The sequence below is a fragment of the Chaetodon trifascialis genome, chromosome 21 (assembly GCF_039877785.1).
Source record: "Chaetodon trifascialis isolate fChaTrf1 chromosome 21, fChaTrf1.hap1, whole genome shotgun sequence".
NCBI classification, from domain to species: Eukaryota; Metazoa; Chordata; class Actinopteri; order Chaetodontiformes; family Chaetodontidae; genus Chaetodon; species Chaetodon trifascialis.
The window spans coordinates 12,310,722-12,330,056 of NC_092076.1; the positions used below are offsets into that span (position 1 = coordinate 12,310,722).

General features: G+C 44.3%; 2 protein-coding genes across 3 annotated transcripts in view; both read right to left on the reverse strand.

The window, feature by feature from the left end:
• Positions 1 to 440: 440 nt before the first annotated feature.
• Positions 441 to 7,230, reverse strand: telo2 (TEL2, telomere maintenance 2, homolog (S. cerevisiae)). The gene is made up of 20 exons (XM_070991469.1): positions 6,321 to 7,230; positions 5,965 to 6,242; positions 5,817 to 5,885; positions 5,224 to 5,371; positions 5,011 to 5,113; positions 4,865 to 4,933; positions 4,452 to 4,593; positions 4,172 to 4,308; positions 3,970 to 4,055; positions 3,712 to 3,804; positions 3,536 to 3,624; positions 3,354 to 3,445; positions 3,113 to 3,229; positions 2,930 to 3,001; positions 2,665 to 2,835; positions 2,491 to 2,582; positions 2,309 to 2,408; positions 1,921 to 1,985; positions 1,578 to 1,693; positions 441 to 992 (listed from the first exon to the last, which is right to left on the reverse strand). Exons 1-20 carry the CDS (start codon positions 6,659 to 6,661, stop codon positions 871 to 873), a joined length of 2,502 nt encoding a protein of 833 aa, XP_070847570.1. The 5' UTR covers positions 6,662 to 7,230; the 3' UTR covers positions 441 to 870.
• A 1,134-nt stretch (positions 7,231 to 8,364) lies between these two features.
• rab11fip3 (RAB11 family interacting protein 3 (class II)) overlaps positions 8,365 to 19,335 on the reverse strand; it is a 29,836-nt gene continuing 18,865 nt past the window's right edge. The window contains exons 5-14 of one of the 2 annotated variants that reach the window (XM_070989967.1): positions 17,455 to 17,649; positions 15,399 to 15,536; positions 14,360 to 14,395; positions 14,126 to 14,219; positions 13,721 to 13,965; positions 13,216 to 13,297; positions 12,959 to 13,096; positions 12,661 to 12,816; positions 12,366 to 12,506; positions 8,365 to 12,278 (exon numbers count right to left, since the gene is read on the reverse strand). In XM_070989967.1, coding sequence (XP_070846068.1) covers positions 12,165 to 12,278; positions 12,366 to 12,506; positions 12,661 to 12,816; positions 12,959 to 13,096; positions 13,216 to 13,297; positions 13,721 to 13,965; positions 14,126 to 14,219; positions 14,360 to 14,395; positions 15,399 to 15,536; positions 17,455 to 17,649 — 1,339 coding nt within the window. In that variant the 3' untranslated portion in view covers positions 8,365 to 12,164. The remainder of the gene's footprint in view (positions 12,279 to 12,365; positions 12,507 to 12,660; positions 12,817 to 12,958; positions 13,097 to 13,215; positions 13,298 to 13,720; positions 13,966 to 14,125; positions 14,220 to 14,359; positions 14,396 to 15,398; positions 15,537 to 17,454; positions 17,650 to 19,335) is intronic. The other variant, XM_070989968.1, reaches the window with a different exon arrangement.

A 19,335-nucleotide genomic window follows, 5' to 3' on the forward strand; every position in this document is an offset into this window, starting at 1 on the left:
TGACTGTGTAATCCTGTATTGAATAAGGAGATATAAAAACCCTTGAAAATTAGGGGAAACATTGATATTTAGAATAACCATACAGTAAAGAGTAATCAGCTAAGACATATCATGTAGGAAAATTGATAGCAGAAAACAAGCCATAAAAATCAGTATTAACCACAAAAACAGTCAGTCAATGCAGATCTTCCTACTAAATATGCCAAGGTAATAGAGTCAAGGCCGTTATGAATGAAAACTATAAGCAACTGTGTATTTTAAAAAGTTTCATTGTTTGGGAACATACAAACGAACATTTCTGTCACAAGAGGAAGTCGTAGTAGTATTTCCAGTATTTGCGAATGTGTGCACGCTGCTTCATATTCACAGGATGTCCTTTGCAAACAAACAAGGAAAGTACAGAGAGATGTACCAGTACAGGAAAGAGGTCGAAAAGGATATCCTCATAACCTGCATTTTATTGACAGACAAAAACGCATTCCTACTGTCCATTCAATCAATATTTTATCTGGTTCATAAATTATACACAATATGTTCATCTAAACAATACAATGTATTGAAATGTGTGTGTGTGTGTGTGTGTGTGTGTGTGTGTGTGTGTGTGTGCGTGCGTGCGTGTGTGTGTGTGTGTGTGTGCATAATTGAGGTGTGCAGAAAGACATTCACAAACATGTGAGAAGACATGTGCCTGCTGGCTGGCTGTGTATTGCAGGATAAGAGAGAAATTGGCCAACCCCCCCCCACCCCCCCACCCCCACCCCCACCCCCAGAACACCACTTCCATCGACCTCAACACTCCAAATCTCCAGGCTCTGTGAGGACCAGGCGGGGACACATTCAGCGTTTCATAGTTTATTGTTGATGCCGTGATCACGACTCCAAGCCCAGTGTTTGTTGATCTTGTAGCTGTTTCTTCAGGCTCTTATCCAGCAGTACCAGACTCTGTACAGCCAGACTCCGGCAATCTGCATCAGGGTCTCCTTCAGCCACATCTGTGGATATTAAAGAGGATTACTGGCAGCTTAAACGGAGGTGACGAGAGGCAAAAAGAAAGCCTACGTCTCTGTAATTACAAAAAACAAGATCAAATTTTGCTGTCTGTGCTTGTCAATCCTGACATTTCTTTGCATAATAAACAATCCTGCGTGGGAGGAAACTATGTGCCCTTTACATGATGTCATTAGGCTCCGTGTCACTCAATACAATGTGAAACTACTTTTATCCTAAAAAGGACGCAGAGACATCCAGCGGACGACGAGCCTGTCACGTCATGGACAGTTCGCACAGCACAGGACATCCTGGTTCCTCATCTCCTTCCCAGAAACGCTCAGTCCAGCTGTGCATGTGAGTGCTGTGCATGTTTGTGTGTCACTGACAGAATTACATTATGCAGGTGCAGCCTCTGACCTCTGTGCATTTACAAGAATCGTGTGTTTTAGGGTTAATCTATTATTGGTAACACATTTATTGAAAAGGTGGTCCTGTCATAACATTAGGAGATATTTGTATGAGATTTATCTAGAAAATATATCTTTGTCCTTTGTCACCAGCAGTTTTTTTTGTTTGTTTGTTTTTACCTGCCAGCCAAGTTCTGGTCTCAAATAGCTGATCACTGAGGTCCACCAGCAGGTTCTGACTGTTAATGCTCAGAAACACAGAGCAAACAGCGAAGAGAACGCCTCGTCTCACCATCCTTTAAAAGACACAGATTTCATTTCATTTTCCAATCCTGAATTAACAATGTGAAAAAACATGTGATGCTATGAAGAGGCGATGCAGTTATCTCATTAATATTGATGATTAAAAGCCTGGTCAGGAGCGGGAACGCTGCATCACAGCGCTCTTAACAACCACAGATTCCTCAGACTTTCCACAGAGATTTCACCAATTCACTCTCTAAAACAGTGACATCATACTCACTGGTCAACATGGTAGCGCACCGCCCACACAAAGTCAAGTAAAGCACGGCCCATTTGTGCAGCTATCTGCAAAAATAAATAAATAAATAAATAAATTAAAGGTACACATATGCACCATAAACTAGTTGCTTATTAGCAGCGTATTAGCTAGTCATTATAAAACACATTAATGTTTGATTCTGCATGACAATATTCTACATACAGCTACCAGGCTGTTCCCTCAATAACCCCCTAATTACTGTGTATTGGTAGTAAGTTGATGTTTTCTTTTTTATTTAAATATCTATTGTATGACAGCATCAAGAGTCAGCTAAACTTGGCACTCACATCATTATAAAGCTGTACGTTGCCATCATGTAAGACGAGCATGTACAGATGGATGAACCTACCGGTGCATTGACTGCCAGATGCATGAAGAGGCCCAAGGTGTGGATCAACCTGCCCAGTACCAGATGGTCACTGCCCAACAGGTCAAAGGTCACCTGAGGCCTAGCAGAAAAGTATTAGAGTTGTAAAATGTTCTCTTGTACTCTGCTGTGCTGAGCTTTTACATTTGCAAAAAAAAAGATACTTGTCATAATTCTTGAGCAGAGGAAAAAAGAAGTATCCAGCAACAGGGGCGTAGCGGTTAGGGGTGGCCTGAGCTGGAGGTTGTGAGGTCCCCTGAAGCACAAGAGAAATGACTGAAGAGCTTCACTCAAATGGCAAAAAGGAATACTTCAGGGTTACTTTAACTGGATCTCACCTTCCTGAAGCGTTTTGTCTTGCTTTGAATCCGCTTCTCTACTTCCTGTCGCCAGTGAACAGGGTTGTCACCAGGGTATGGAGTCACATCAGTGCTGGCAGCAATACCAGCAGATGGACCTCTCTTTTCAGTGATTGGCTTAGAGAGCTCCTGGGCTGCCAGAGCAAGGACCTGATACACCAAAACAAGAGCAGCCTCGTGATGACATTTGTCGCAATAATTAAAAGCATTTGATGACAGTACACTTGGCCTCTGTTGTTTTTACCTCCAAGATATCAAGCCGCTGACGAAGACTGTAGTTCAAGGAATAAAACTCTGTGGTCAAGTACTGAGTCACCTGACAAGGAAAACAAAGAGAAACGTTCTTTAAAAAAAAGCAGAAGATGGTGATAAAGCTGTGTGGTAATGAAGCTAAATTTGAAAAGGAAACTGAGGTGAAAGATCATACAGGGATACAGTCAGTGACAGTGAGTGCCACCATGGTCGCCTGTCTGAGACTCAGGAAGCCATTTATGTTGTATTTATCCTCCATGTGAAGAAGCACTTTGGTCAGCTGGACACTGATCTGAAAAAGGCACAACAAACAACCATTCCTGTAATACAGTCAGTGACAGAAAGATAAGCATAAACACCCTTTGGATGGAAACAATCCCCTGAAAAGGATTTTCTGCTGGGTGCTGCTGTCATACCTCTCTGGCTGCAAAGACGTTCTTCCTCACCAAACCCTCAGCGACCCTCAAACTGAGCTCCACACGCACCGGGTCCTCAGAGGAAATTAAAGCTGGGTGGGTCAACAGATGAGAAAATATTACAGCTGGAGCTTGTACCACAGCGAGCTGAGGTCAAACACATGGAATCTGTGGAGCCATACTTTCCAGACAGTCTCGTATGTAGCGGGGTGGAGAGGCTTCACTTATTTGCTGATCGCCGGACATGTCGTACGGAGTGAGCTCATCATCGCTGCGCCAGTCAAAGACAACAAGACACATCAAACCGCGCACACACATTTAGCATAACAGCATCGCTGACTGAAGAGCTAATACTTACCTGTCCAGGTCGGAGTCCGGCTGAGGCTCTGACTTATTTTGAGATGGTTCATTCTGAGGAGACGTTTCATTTGTGTCTTGAGGAACGTCGACTCTGTGAACGACAGAGGTTCTCTTATATAAAATCAATGCCTGCAAATAAATAATGACTCAGTTTTATGGGATTTGGCTCTTTGTTAAAACAAAACTGTTAAAGTAATCAGACCATTAGTGGTCAAGATTATACACAGTTGGTGTCTTTGGAGGGTAAAACTCATACCTGTCCGCTGGCTCAGCCTCTGGTTCATCACCTGTAATGGGAGTCATCAGAGAAAGCAGCTCTCGAGTCTCCTCATCCTGGTCGTACTAGAACACAGAACAACGCAAGCTCAGACGCGGGTCTCATCCTGGCGTTTCAATCGAGTCATGAATCAAACATTTTGAAGCCTGTTAGGTGGACTGGGCAGCTGTCATAACCGTACCTCAAATTTGAGCTTGGTTCCACTGATGTCTATGCGAGAGCTCAGGTACTCTCCCACCACCATGCCCATATGCCTGATACGCACCACGCTGCTGTCCAGGTGGCTCTGCATGCCACCCAGCATGCACTGGAGTAAGTCTGAGAAAGGACGCACACAACAGAGAAAGAGGAGCGGAAAGCAATGATCTGTATTATGCTGTATAATGACTAGCTGCTGTTAAAAATGAGAGTTGCCCTGTTTTTTTTTTTTTACTTCAGGCATCAGACGTTGTCATGTGTACCTGAACGCAGTTCCTGTAGCTCAGAGTCTTTCAACAGATTCACACTTAGCAGTAAGGCCTTGCTGACATACAGCTGCTGCTCTTGAGGTGTGTGCTTCACTGCACTGGGGTTAGCCCAGGCCTGGGACACAGACCGTAACACCTGCAAGACACACACACACACACACACACACACACACACACACACACACACACACACACACACACACACACACACACACACACACACAGCTGATGAGGTCTAACATTAAATATATTGTCTTTGTACTGTTTTCAATTGAATATGTATGAAAAGGATTGGCAAATGATCAGGTTCTGTTTCATTTATGTTTAACACAGCGTCCCAATTTTTCTTTTAATCAAGGCGGTAAAACATGATGTCATTTGGCTGCTGAACATCCTAAAGCACTCACCTGGATGAGCAGCGGCCTTCGCTCCCTGTCCGCTGCGAGATACCCCAGAACAATTCTCAAGACTCGAGTCTGGGGGGAAAAAATACTTTGTATGATATTTACAGGGTGTGATATTTATGGTTTGCTGTCAGGCTGCAAGTTCTTACCTCATACTTGTACTGTAGTAACAGCAGTTTATGGGTGATGACAAACTGGGCCTTTTTATTCTTTAAGACTAGATTCCCGATGATCCTGCCCAAGGCGCCAGGCCTGAAACAAGAGGCAGGAGACTGGTGTCATTGAAGGCAGAGGGAAAGCTGATCGCTAAAGGTAAACTGCTCGCTGTTTCAATGCATAAGACCGAAGCTTAACCATCTTACCTGCTGACAGCCTGCACCAGTCCAGTGAGCACGCTCTCCACCCAGCGCTGTGGAACGTTTTCCAGCAGCTTCCAGCAAACCCTCTGCCACACCATGTCTGAGCGTGTGCAGACAGACAGCCGGGGAGCCATCACTGCCAGCACCAGGCCTGTAGACAGACAAAAAACGTGATTCTGTATCAATGTGGACTCTAAGATAAACAACAAGGAATCCATTCATTTCCTACAGAATTTATGAAAGAAAAGCTTCATTAACGTGTGAGTGACAATAAACTGAAAGATTCTCATTTCTTTCAATGTATTTTAACTGATACTGGCTGCAACATTTGGTGCAAATTTTTCCCATTTAAAAAAATATTGTCTGTTCTTCAAATTGTGAGAAATTAGCAAAAAATTACCATCATAATTCTTGTAATGATGTTTGTTGATAATATTCAAGTTTATTTTCTTGCTACAGATTATCACCACTATGTAATTTCCACCTGTGGAGGTAAAGGAGCTATGCAGCAACCAAGAGGCTTGCAGTGTGAATGTGGTGACACTATGGCAAGACACACAATATACTCACTATTTCTGATTTGGGATTTAACTCACCACTATGACCCTGGATGCACACCTTTCCAAGCGTCTGAGCCACAAAAGTCAAGGAGCAGTCTCTGCCATCTGTTAAACATACAACATACAATAAATAGAATACAACATGATTATTATTATTGCATCAGTTTCTGAGATGTTCCCTTGCCTTTGAGTGCTTGGCAGGTCCGCTCTAGGGTGGTGAGCATCTCCGTGGCCAGCAGCGGGTAGTACTGCTGAGGGAGAAAAAGTGGCTTGTTGTTCAGATGGAGCCTGTTGGCGGTGAGGTCCGGCAGTGCCACAATACGTCCCAGCAGAGTCTCTCGGAGCTGGGGGGAATCAGAGGGACCTGCCTCCTGACAGTAAGACCACAGCAGGTCAGCAAGCCGACCGCTCTGCAGGAACCTCTCGGTGATGTTGACCAAGTGGTTCAGATTTGCGCTGGGTCTGTGGAGGAGAGACGTAGGAATCAGTGAACAGACAGAGAGATGACATGCCACTCACGCCCTATCCAGCACCACCTACTTTAGCTCTCCTATTCCCTCCATCAGCACCAGCAGCGCCTGCTCCGGAGGCCCTTTGAGGAACAGGCCGTCCCACAGCTCTGTGCGCTGGGCTGCTGTGAGGCTGTGCAACCAGTCGGCCTGGATGTGGCTGACAAGGAACTGAAGGGTTCGAGTGAAGTGAGCTCTCCTGAACTCTTCCCGCTGAACTGAAGTGGTTTTACTCTCTGGTCCTTCATCCAAGTAAGAGTGGAGTGTTTGAAGAGTGGTGATAATGTCTTCGTCACCTGTGGACGCAGTGAGGGACCGGAAACAACCAGCCACCGCTTGGCGAACCTCAGTATTTGTTGCAAGGGACTCCATCTTTAAAACTAGCTTGTTCTACCTCCTAAACAAAAACATTAAGAGGCCATTTCATCCCGAAAGAACAGTTTCTATCAAGGTATGACTGCCAGTATCTCCACACAGTCCACCATTCATATTCAAGTCTGCATTAGCTATGAATGTAAGTTACATATTATATACTTTAAGCTTTATGAATTTAGCCAACAGTTAGTGAGTAACGTTACAGCCTTCACTGGTGCGAATAAGGATGATGTTCATTCAGTTTTCAGGTGACCTTTCTCTTTACTCCTTGCTAACATTCACCAAGCGTCGCGGCAAGCAGCTAATTTTCACCAGCGCTGTAACATTATGGTAATATTTCCATAATAACACGTGAAGTGAATTAGCTTTAACTGTTAGCCTGTCGGAGTTGGTACACACCTCCGTATTTTTGTTAAAAAGGCAACAGGAAGTTATTTGGCGACTACGGGTATGATTTTCAGTCACTGTGACTTTCTCATATTTCTTTCCTTTCGAGGTGAATTTTACAGTTCCTACTGTCAGCTCGTGTTTCCTTCAGAAAGTCCCGCCGTGTCGCTTTGCTCTCTGTGTGCTTCACCAAAATACGTCCGTGGTAAGGAGATGTATGGTTCCGGGGACTGTCTGACTGGTGTGGCATTCAAGAACCCGACGGTTTTTGTAACACTTCTATTCAGAAGCTCGTTATATCATAGATCTATCACTTACATCAATTAATGAGCAAACTAATCGGTTAATTAATCAGTTGGGATAAGTCTTATCTACATGTGGTATTACCTAACAATTAAATAAATAAATACCACTATATAAGCACAGCTATGTGAATCTAGCAATCTTGATCAATTTGTTTTTACTAAGTCAATCAAACTTATGTATTTTCTGTTGCCTTTTCCATTTGTTACTGTTTGCACATTTCTTGATGATTGATTTGTCAGCTGAGTATTGATAACACAAATAGGTTCCTATAAAGTGTAATAGCACGAATTAAGTTGAAAATAAATGTTTATTATTGCACACCAATACTCACCATCATCTAATATGGTTATTTTTAGGGGGCAGAAGGGGGGACTTAATAAATTTAGGTATTAACAGGATTGTGACACTGGTCACAATGAGTGCAAAGCTGGGCCAATGCTGTACATATCCACAACCTGCAGGTGGAGCCAATAGGCTGGAGGGAGCGGGACTAATCAGTCAGGAACCTGATTATGGACAAAACAAGAGGAAGGAACCAGCAGAACTCCTCCATGTGATTAAAAACTTACTTCTGTGGTCAGTTGTCAGCACAGCTGTAAGCACTGCATCTCATCATGCTCAGACACAATCATATGGAGCTTATGCATGTAAGAGAAATAAATCTGAATTGCAGAAGATTGCCCGAGAGTGGAATAAATTCAACTTTTACAAATATTTCCATTTGGAATAGATTCCTTTTAGTTAATTTATTTTAGTTATAATTGAACTACTCTGAAATACTTGCCTGTGGCTTGATTTTCAACTAAATAAGGAAGAAACCTTTTTTTATATATTGATTTTACATCCAAGTGGTAACACCTGGAGCGTGTGTACAGCCAAAATCAACCCTAAAGGCAAGCAGAACCATAATCTGCTGAATACTCCTCCAGAATGTCTACAATACAAGTGAAGGGCATGCAAACAGTATGATGTAAAAAAAGAAATGTAAAAAATGAGGCAACACAGGGTGAATTTATTCCATTTATTTTTCTATTCTTACTTTCACTGCTTACCTTTAAATTTTTCTCTTTTTACAATGACTGAAATTATATTTCCCCAGAAACAATTAGGATTAGATCATTTTGGGGATCTTCAAAAATAATATACAGCTGTAACCAATACTGTTATAATTTATACATTTATCTTTGAAAATAGGAATAAATTTAATTTTTCTCTTTTCTACAATATTCTCTTTTTAATCTTCCCATGTCACATAATGGCAAGCCATGCACTACTACAGTAGTGATGTTTGTGCCTTGAGCAAACTTTCTTTGGACACTGGAAGTGAGCGTGAGAGAGAGAGAGAAAAGAAAAGTTCACAAAAATGACAATTCATATTTACAGTTTAGGTTTCATCATTATAATTTAACAAACTGACAGTCACGTGGTCAGTGCTTTCCCCAGGGCTCATCGTCAGGTTAGTTTAGAGGCAAAGTTTGAGACACAGAGGCACAGTGTTTAGACTAGCAGGCCAGTTTTTTTTTTCCTTTTAGGGCAAGCTCAGAGTCTGCTGATTTATGATTTATTAGAACAGGAAAATGTCACCAAAAGCATGATCGCGGACCCTGATAGATAAATTGATCGGTTTAAGTTCAAACATCTGTCTTTGGTCATTTTGAAAGCAGAAATTTGGGATGTGGTTAAAGTGCAATCGCCTTCAGCTCTGCTAAAAGGGAATGTCTTGTCAGCTCTGTGGTCTCACTGTCCGTTTATTCTACTGCCAGTCCCCCAAATGCTCAAACCCAGACACTAAGATATGAAGCAGGGAGAGAATTAAGTGTAGTACAGCCTGCTGTGTTCAAGTGTCATCCCATTTTCCTCTTTGAAATGCAAAAAAAAAAAAGATTCATTACTATAAAGAACAAAGTATTAAATCTGTCGGGGCAAACCTCCAATCACACTAAAAAGGCAGGAAGCTGAACTCAGCAAGCCTGGGCATGAGGTTTTAGGTGTCATGTGTTGACATTATGAGGTCTCACAACCTACAACTCCACTCATAGAAATTATAGCATACGATTTGTCAGTCAAAACACAGGTCTGAATCAGAGATATACAATAAAAAATAGGTGTTTCCATGCAGGACCTGGCTCCATCTGGGAAGACAACAGTAGAAACTGCAGACTCTGCCGTACATCGAAAACCCTGAGGAGGTCACAGCAACATCAGCGGTACAGAAGAGCGTGACGACCCCAACAAATGACCGCTCGAGAGCAGGTCACGTTCAAGCTTTTGCACGCGGTGGTGAGTCACCCAAAGATAATACAACTTTGCTGTGAACGTTTCCCATAATTCCAGGAATTCTCCCAAAGCTTCGCTCACCGTGAATCAATCTTCCCCTCGCCAATTCGAAAATGTACAAACGTGTTTTCAGCAGAACAGATCACAGAGTGTGAGTTGTTGTTTGTGTCAAATGATGAATAAATATCTGCATGGTATTTAAAACGACGAAAAGAAAAGAAAAAAAAAACGGATACTGTACACGCTACATGCTAGAGAAGAATACAGGCAGCTGTCTCTCAGCATAAGACGAGAAGAAGAAATGTTCTTTTCTTCCGACTATAAAAATACCTAGAATCTAGAATGAGTGTAGAAAAAACTTTACATGTACAAGTCATTTACATCCAAGGCCATTTTTCCATGGAGTGGCAGGTGAAGAAGAGCAGTGAGACAGAGGTGAACAGGGTGAAAAACAGCCATTCTCCTTAGCACACTGGTGCAGAACGTCATGCTGTCCTCCGATTACCCTTCGACTTTAAATCCATCAAGATGTCTGGAAGGTGAATCCATACTTGTCTCCAATTTCTGAGTCAGAGAGAAACGTCCAGAAGTATCTGAGATGGCTGCACAGTACCGATGAGCACGGCATCAGTCCAAAATGAGTCCGCACGTCTTTGAAAAAGCAGATGTTTCTCCAGCGGAGGAAACGGAGCGGTTTGTTTCATCTGCCCTCCACCAATGTCCACTTTCTCGCCAAGCATTATTGCTACCAAAGTCTACCACGTCTCTTCAGTATTACATCTGGTCTGGGAAAAGATATAACTGGCCAATAGCCAACAACAACAAAAAAAAGCTCATAGGAACTCCTGACGGCTGAGAAAAATACAGTATGTAAATGAAAATTAAACTCCTCGTAAAACATGGCTGCAAATGCTTTATAGTATTCCCAATTCAATATGGCATTAAAATAAGTGTGATGTGTTTCTCTTCTGTAGCCTGAGTGGGAAGCCGCCCACACCAGTCCCAACTGCGCTGGCATGTCAGTAGCAACGAATCCTGCACGCCATCATCTTCACACAGGCTTCAAAAACTATCTTCATTTATGATTTGATCCCTTCAAAATAAACATTTTTTTTATATAGATATATATATATATATCAACAAAACAATAATGAAATCAAAACAAAACGTAGTGCAAAGTACAACCATTTGATTATTCACATACAACTTGCCAGATGTCAACATTACTTACTGACAATAAATCACTAGTGCAGGGAAAAAAAAAAAAGTTGCTTCCCTGGATTAATTTGCTCCCCATCACTTTCGCTTTCACTCAGCAAGAGAACACCGGGGTCAGGTGGGCTGTGCGTAAAAAACACTATACTCTGGTTCCCAGGGTCGCTCCTCCGTTTCCCTTCGTGCTGAGTTCAAGTGTTTGGAGAGTTTACAAAGTGAACCTGTGAGTATGAGCAGGTTAAAGGTTATCAGTAACAGCACCCGGTCTACACTTGGTGAGATATGTTTGAGTTATCTAATAGTTGTGCCAGGGAGTGATGGGAAATGTAGTGTTTTTTTTGCACTGGAGGTTTGCAGCCCACCTGAGCTCCAGGACCCTGTTTCATTGTATTTAAAAAAAGAGATTTAAAAAAAGAGATGAGGCAAATTACAACCACTAAGTTCCTTCATTTGGGACACTGAAGCTTATATTACTCCTCGTAGTATCACCAAGCTCTACACACAGAGAGGGGAAAATAAAATACACACACACAAACACACGGGACCCTCCGGGCATTCCTCATCCGCGACCCCGAGAAATGTCCCTCACTTGGGTTCACTGGAAAGACAGTCGGTTAGAGGACAGAGCACACTGCTACAGGGACTGGTAGGCGGCACGGCAAGCTCCAAACAGACTAAGAGACAAATTGGAAAGAGAAATCGCTGCTCCGATCTCCTGAACCCGCGCTTCATGCGGCTTTTTCCTCACCTGTGACGAAAACACGATTCAGCCTGGTTCAGGAGATCGCAGCCCCACGTCCGCACCGCCGGCTTCTCAGTAACACTCCGCTGACTGAACCGAGGCATCTATGGTACGAAGAATTCATGAATACTTTTGATCACCTTCCGTTTAAGGCCTTTCGGTACTGGATAATTGTCTGATCGTTTGCCGTAGCTCGAACATTGACACTTTGTTTCTGGAAAGGGACGGGGAGATTTTCCACTCTTTGCGATACCGACCTCTGACACTCATTCACTCATGCTAAGGGGGACACTTGGGTCCCTCTGGCCAAATAAGATGGAAGTCACCAGAACCCAAGTGTACTCACTCAGGAGGGTTCACACACACACTCACAGACAAGCACAGACTCGGGGGATATCGAACTGAAAACTGCTTAGCCATGGACTTCTTAGAAATCTGAAATTCTTCTTTTTTTGGGAGGGGGGAGTTGAGTGCGTCATTGTTTTCCTACCAAAATTATGTCAGAATTTCTTTTCACATCCTCTCTGGCATTTTTAGCAGCCTGAGGAGTCACTGTGTGTGGCTGCATGATGTCTATTTGACCTCTAGGATGGAGGGGTTGGACTCCATGATGGCCACGATGATTTTGTCAATGTAGTCCTGGAGCCTGTAGTTGATCTCCTCCTGTTTGTGGATAGCCTCCATTAACTAGAAGCAGAGAAAGGGAAGTCAGTGGAGATTACCAAAAAACACTCAGCCCAAGAGCGATTTCCGCCAATGAGTATGTTTCACTACCTCTGTGCGAGACACGGAGTTGATCTCCGCTGCCAGGGAGTCGGAGAAGGAGGCCGACATCAGGTTCTTGGCTCCCTGGATGCTCAGGTTGATAATCTGCCCGTTCAACTCGTCATTCTGCTCCTTCAGGCTACGGTTGTCCTGAGGAGGTTAAGCAAAATGGCATAAAAAGAGTGCAGGCCTGATCTTAACTCATTCTTCCATTCATCCACTTCAAACCCACTCTGGTAAGAGTGATAGAAAACATTGCATAACGAATGAAGAGACAGGAAACCGCTCAGAACATGGCCGCTACCTGTTTGAGTCGTTTGATCTCTTGCTCCAGCTCGGCTTCGCGGGTGCGGGTCTGATACTCCTGCAGCCCGGCTCCGGGCGTGCGGCCTCTCTTTGCTTCGGCCTCCAGCTTGTACAGCTGTAGGTGCTCAAGCTGTTTACGCAAGTCTTCGATGAGCTGTTGTACAAACAAATCAAGACGCATCAGTTAGTAAAATCTTCAGGGAGCCTATAAAATGAGGGCTGGAACATGACACACGACAGTGGTGCTGTCTAACACAGAGTACTGCTGATATTGTACATGGTGAACGCAGCCCCACCTCCTGGGTGCACTCTTTCTCCTTCAGACTCTGGTGGTGCTCATGGCTCAGCTTGTCAGCCATCTTCCTGCGGGACTCCGTCTCGTCCTGCAGCCTGTCGGTCATGGCTTCTGTCTCGTCCTGCAGCTTCCTCTTCTCCTGGAACATAAAAGAAAAAGTGTGAGGATGAAGAGGAGCGTTAAGACTTGCGAGGCAGATTGGAGCAGGAGCATAAGGAAAGCAAGACAAACAAGGAGATGAGATATTAGAGCTCTCACCTCCTCTAGTCTCTCGATGTTTGCTCGAAGGCAAGGGACACATGACCTCAGCTCGCTGTTCTCCTCATCCAGCTGCTGCAGCCTGAGAGACAAACACAACTCCTTTAGACAGACAGTACAGGCACAAATTAGCATCTACACTGTTTGTTGATAGTAGACATCACTAATCACAGAAAAACAGCTTCCAGTCAGTGGCAGGTTAGTGCCAGAGGGTGGCAGTGTAGTGCCACAATTCCTCCAACACACAACATGGAAACTTCACAATAAAGAAATGGGTTTTTAATATGACACAAAATGTAACACAACAAACAGACCAATATACAATTAAAATGATCACACAGTATGAAAAACATCTACTGCAATTCGATGTTTTTTTGTGGCTTCTAAGCATTTATTACTCATCAAAATAAAAAGCACAGGGGCCAAATTATTCTCAATAAACCGGGAGGTGTGTGTAAGTCTTCCTGCTCCCAAAGATACACCCAGCCTTATGTCGTCAGCTCACCTGGCCTGCAGGTTTTCCAGCTCCAGCCCCCTCTCCCTCTCCAGCTTTATCAGGGCCTCCTTGTGACGACGGGTCTCTTGCTGTAGTTGCTCGTCGGCTTGGAGCTCCTGCTCCTTCAGCTGCTCCTCCAAGGCGTTGGCCCGGTGCACCAGCTGAAGGTTCTCCTGGCGCAGCCGCGTATGCTGCTCCCCCGACGCCTCCGACTCCTTTTCCAGCTCCGCCACGCGGCGCTCGAGGAGGAGCACCTGGGAAAGGTTGATGTCGTATGAGTAACCAACACTGACGCATCAATCAAACTGCTGTTCCTTTAGCAGGTGAGACTGTGGCAGCTCACATGTATGAATGTGTGCAACCAGAGGGATGTGAAAGACTTCCAGTCCACTTCCTTGACAAGTGAGCTCTCACCTTGTCTGTGATGTCGTTGTCAGCGAGCTCTAGGATGTCCCGCGTTAGGTCGCTCATGGTATCCAGAGTCATGGAGCTGTTCTGCAGGAGGTGTCTGCACGTGGAGAGGGAAAATTTAACTCGACCGTCCCTGGAGCCAGTTTGATAAATTGCCATTTCCTTATGCCAAACATAAACTATCTGTTACAATCACACGAGAAACACGAACCCTTCAGAGGCAACTATTTAGCTTACCTTGCTACTTTCTTGCTGGACAGCCTCTTGCCAGCGCTGGATGGGGAGACAGAACAACAGGAAAAATGGTCAGGAAGAGAAAAGGGATAAAGGAAAGAGACACCATCTCCTGCTATTCGTCCTATTCACCTCCCATCCCTCTGTCCACTAGCACGGACAGACAAAGGGCATGTAGAGGTGGTTCATTGCTAATGGCTCGCTGGGTTTTTTCTCAAAACTAAAGCTACAAGATATCCACACATCACAGCAATCTAACACAAACACAGCAGCATGTATGAAAAGTGCTGACCCAGGATCAGTTTTGCTTGACCAATAGACAACATTACAGAGACTTAACATAAAACCTAAAGGGAGTTTTAGACATTTCCAAATTCTTCTTTGATTCATAATAAGTCCTGAATCAAATGCTGAACAGATCAAACAGGTATTATTCAGTATTATCAAGTTTCTGCAATACAGCTACTGGTTTCATAATCCTGGATCAGCACGTCTGTTCCAATAAAAGCAGGTTCTTTGAAAAGCTTCACTCGGCTACCAGCAGTCAACAGCTCAAATGAGGCATGAAGACAATGGCATGAAGAACCAAAAATGCTGAAACAGACACCACTCACCTGTGATACCTGGGGGTTACTGTTTCACGTGCAATCAATCTATGAAGCTTATTCTCAGATGAGCAAAATGTTTGAATGTATGAATGAAAAATCATAATTTGTACAGATGTAAGCTATAAAGTAAATTGTAGCGACTGATTCTTTCCATCAAAAAATGCTAAATATTAACACACTGCACAAAAAGTGGGTGCAGATGAAAAAGACTGGGAACAGCGTGAGATAAGATGGGCTTAAAGCAGACGCAACACACCAACATGTGTGTGCATGTGTGTGTGAAAGTACAATCTGTGACATAACCCACACCATGTTGTTGCTAGTCCAACACAGCATGCGCACATTGTGAGAACATGCATGATACTGTATCTAATCAGCACTGCAAACACATTCACACAGCCTACAGCCGGAGTGGGTTGTGAATGACGTGTTACCTAGTCATCTCTAGGAAATTGAGGCGAGTGGAGAGGTCCTCGAGACGACTTATTTGTTTGTGACACTGGCTACAGAAAAAGTCCAGCGCCTCCTCCCTGAGGAAGCTCTGAAAGCAGTCAGGGAGAGGAGCAGGTGCACTGGAAAGAGGAAAAAGGGAGGAAGAGGAGGAGGAAGTGGTGAGTGACGGACAAGAAGGGGTGCACTGAGGTGGGACAGGACACCTCCGAGGGGTGCAAGGAAATTCGTGAAATTCACAAGAGAGTTAAAGTGTGAGGGGCACAGTGGGAGGGAGATGTGAGACTGACTGCAGTGTGGCTGTGGTTTGTTTTCTGGAGTGTGTTGGCATCTCTTCATCATCTATTCAACCTCTGCGTCTTTGCTGTGAGCTCAGAAAAGCTACAGAATGGTGGCAATTAAGTTAAATAAAACACAATAACGTAAGTTCCCAGGGAAACACATAAAGCGCCAACATGAATTCACAGTTTGAAGTCTGTACCCTCTCCTCGCGTCACCTCTACCAGCTGATTGTTCATTCAGGGAGTCTGAATTATGCAACGCGCTGGCACAGGTTCCTGTTTATGTAGGCAGAAACGAGGCATGGCAGGCTTTGAGTGAGTGTCGCTTGATGGTCATATGCGCTGTTGTACCGAGCTGTTTTCTCCTGACGCCGTGAAGGACAACTTTGTTAAACCATGCCTAGGGTGACGCGCCTCTCCGCAGAAGGCAACCTGACAGTGTGTACGTGTTGTCAAAGCGCTGTAATATGTAGATGGATAAACGTGGGGGTGTGCGTAGGCAGCACTGCTACATGCGCCAACAATGAGCATGATTGGCTCGAAACACAGTGACGCACTCACACTGAGTGGGTGAAGTTTGTGGGATGCAGTTATTTTATTCTTTTTTTTTTTAACCACCATGCAGATTTCCGCACAACTTGTATGCCAAACAACCGATTGAATTTATCATCTATGGAATTTCATTTATTTCTCATTTATGGCTCTCAACTGTCATTTGAGGATGTGTGACTAATCCGTGTGGGTGTGTGTTTTATCTATTTGTGTATCCTTTTACCACTTTCTCTGACAATGACAGCATCGTATTTTAATCAAGTCACTTTAGCAACTTTAATTGATACAAACAAAACGATTCCTAAAATTCACAAACACAAACGCTTTCACTGTTATGCCAATCTAGTTAGACCAGCTTCTTTCCGTACTGTCAACGGGCTACAAAAACTTGGCAGTTAATAGTTAAGGGCTTCCTGGCGAGGCAAATCATGGAAATATCACCCAAGTGGGAATTACGCATTATCCGGCTTTGGGTTCCTGATGAAAACAAGAGGAGGGAAGAAAAACATGACTACAATCAGGGCTTCAACACAGATGAATGGTGCCAGAGAGGAGTGTTTGTGCATGTGTGTGTATAAATCTGGCTGTATCTTGGTGTTTGGTGGACACCTGCTTAAGTCAACCTGTGTCAGTATTACAGCAGCCCAGAGGCAAAGCTTCTAAGATGCTCGTTAAGATGTCTGAACTCAATGTAACAAAACATCCACCTTCTGCCTGTCCCCGAAGGATTGGCAGCAGACGCCACGCTTAAGACGTAAGACAGAGTTTAAAACCTTTACTCGGGAAGTATAACTGTAGAGCAGAGAATTTAGCCAGAGAGCTCAGAAACAGTGAGAGTTAAGCTGACGGAATGAACTTTGCATACACTTCATTTATCTCGCCCTTCACCAGAAAAGGAGGCAGATAAGGGTGAGAAGGACAAAGGACGTCTCCAGTAAGCTCTTATCGACGTCTGACCTCAGTGTCTTTGTTGAAAGAGAAACATTTTCTCTGAAGAATGTACACAGAGACATTTAAACCTGAGAATGTGACAGTCTCACGGCTCTTATCAGACAGGGTTGATGCGAGACAAAGCTGACAGCCTGGTTAAAATCATCTTCATATCCGCATCAGTTCATCTTCAGGATGGCTGCATTTCAAAAGTGCTTTGACGTTTAATACTTCAACGTACTCTGGTTTTAGATGTGCAGGGAAGACAAGCTCATACCTGGGTGAGAGCAGTGAGGAGCCATTGACCTGCTCAGGGGGCTGCACGAGAGGGGAGTTGGTCCCCTCCACGCTGCTCTCCAGCAGCAGCTCTGAAGTATTACTTTCCCCAAAGTCCTCAAAGTGCTCCTCCTCTCCACCGATGACCGTTGCCAAGCTTGGTTGGTGGTTGTGGAGCTCAGAGTTCAGGGAAAACCTGAAGGGGACAGAAGAGTGGATTACTGCATTAGTGTGTGTGCACAACAGTGAAGTTAGGTCGGATAAAAATGGATGCGCGTCTGCGCAAGAAGCCACACAACCTTCCATTTCAGAAACCACAATCTCAGCCAAACCAAACACGGTCCGTCTTTTGACACCATTCAACACGCTTGAGCAATAGCATCTTGGTAACAAGTTCTAAAAAGGCTGGCTGAAGGTTTGTGTGTTGGACCCAGAAGGCTGGAAATGACTAGAGCCTCCCATAAATCCAAAACAAGCACAATTAATCTTCCCCTCGCAAGAGCGGCAATCGGGACAAGTTCGACGATCACTTGTCTTCAAAGGTAATCTGTTAATGCACATTAATCCCAAAGGCTGCTTTGGCTGAAACAAAATCTCTTGTGCCTCCCCAGTGATGCAAAACATGACGGGAACCCTGAAGACATGTGAGAGGGAACTTCATGTAGGTGGATGTGGGTCAAGATTAAGAGATGTCCTCAGTGGCGCTGGCTTTCAGAATTGGCTGATTATTTTACCCAGCTGAATAAAAAACCCTACTGGGTGCCTGTGGAAGTCTGTGCTGTGACTGTTTCAAGAGTTTCAGAAAAGAATCTATCTGATCTTCACTCAACAGGAAAGCCGGCCTTTCCTGTTGTCCGACAGGATACGTTAGATGTCACGGGACGAGGATGTCCATATCAGCAGAAAAGCTTGCTTTCTCAGCACACGATGGCAGAGCTCATTTCGCTTGTTTACAACAAAAATGACATTCATCCAATTTAAAGCTGAACTATCGCCTTCATTTGCACTCTGCAAATGACACTTTCAACACTCGTCAGTCAGTCTCCAAGACAGCTTCAGCTGCAGCAATGCCCCGTGAACATACCAGGCTGGAGTGGTTAAATAGTAACAACCAATTTTGCAGTCACTTACCCTTTACTCAGGCTCTGACTACTTGGCCCCATATTGAGGTCCCTCGCGCAGAGGGACGGTGAAGAGAGAGAACGCATTTTCAGACGGCCTCCACTGCCCTGGCGTGATAGCCGTGGAGCAACTGGAGTTAAAACCCCGGACAACCAGAGTGGAATCCTGAAGTTTCACAGGTTACACCAATTTAAAACAAAAATAACACGGCTCCCCAGTTCGGAGAAAACAAAAAGGTCTGCCTCTGCGAGCGGCCAAGTCTGTGGTCCTAATGAGCTGCCAATCTACGGCGCCGATGCATGCTGCATCGTCTGTGCTACCCAACAGACTTGAGGCTGTACCAGGGAGGGTTGACTGTGAGTGGGTTAATCAGATTTGAGGCTAAGCAACGGTCAACAGACAGTCCTGCTGACCGTCCAAGGGCCAAATGTGTGTGGGGACGCGGGTAGGACAGAGGAGGGTGGAGGGAGGCTAATCCTGTTAGATTCTTAATCCTCATCCAGTGCATATACTTCTTCCCTGAATATGGCAAGAGGTAGCTGGGCTAACCAGGCTGCATGGCAAAATCTCAGCTTACTTCCTGACCTTTCTGTTGCATTTACCCACAGCCAGTGTTGAATGTAGCTACAACCCTGATTGCAAAGAAGTTGATGATAGTATCATGATTGGATATGAAATTATTTTGCTGCAGGCAGCAAACTCAGAATGAGTTATTAAAAAAAACAAAAAAAAACATTTTAAAAGGTTTGGGCATGAGAGA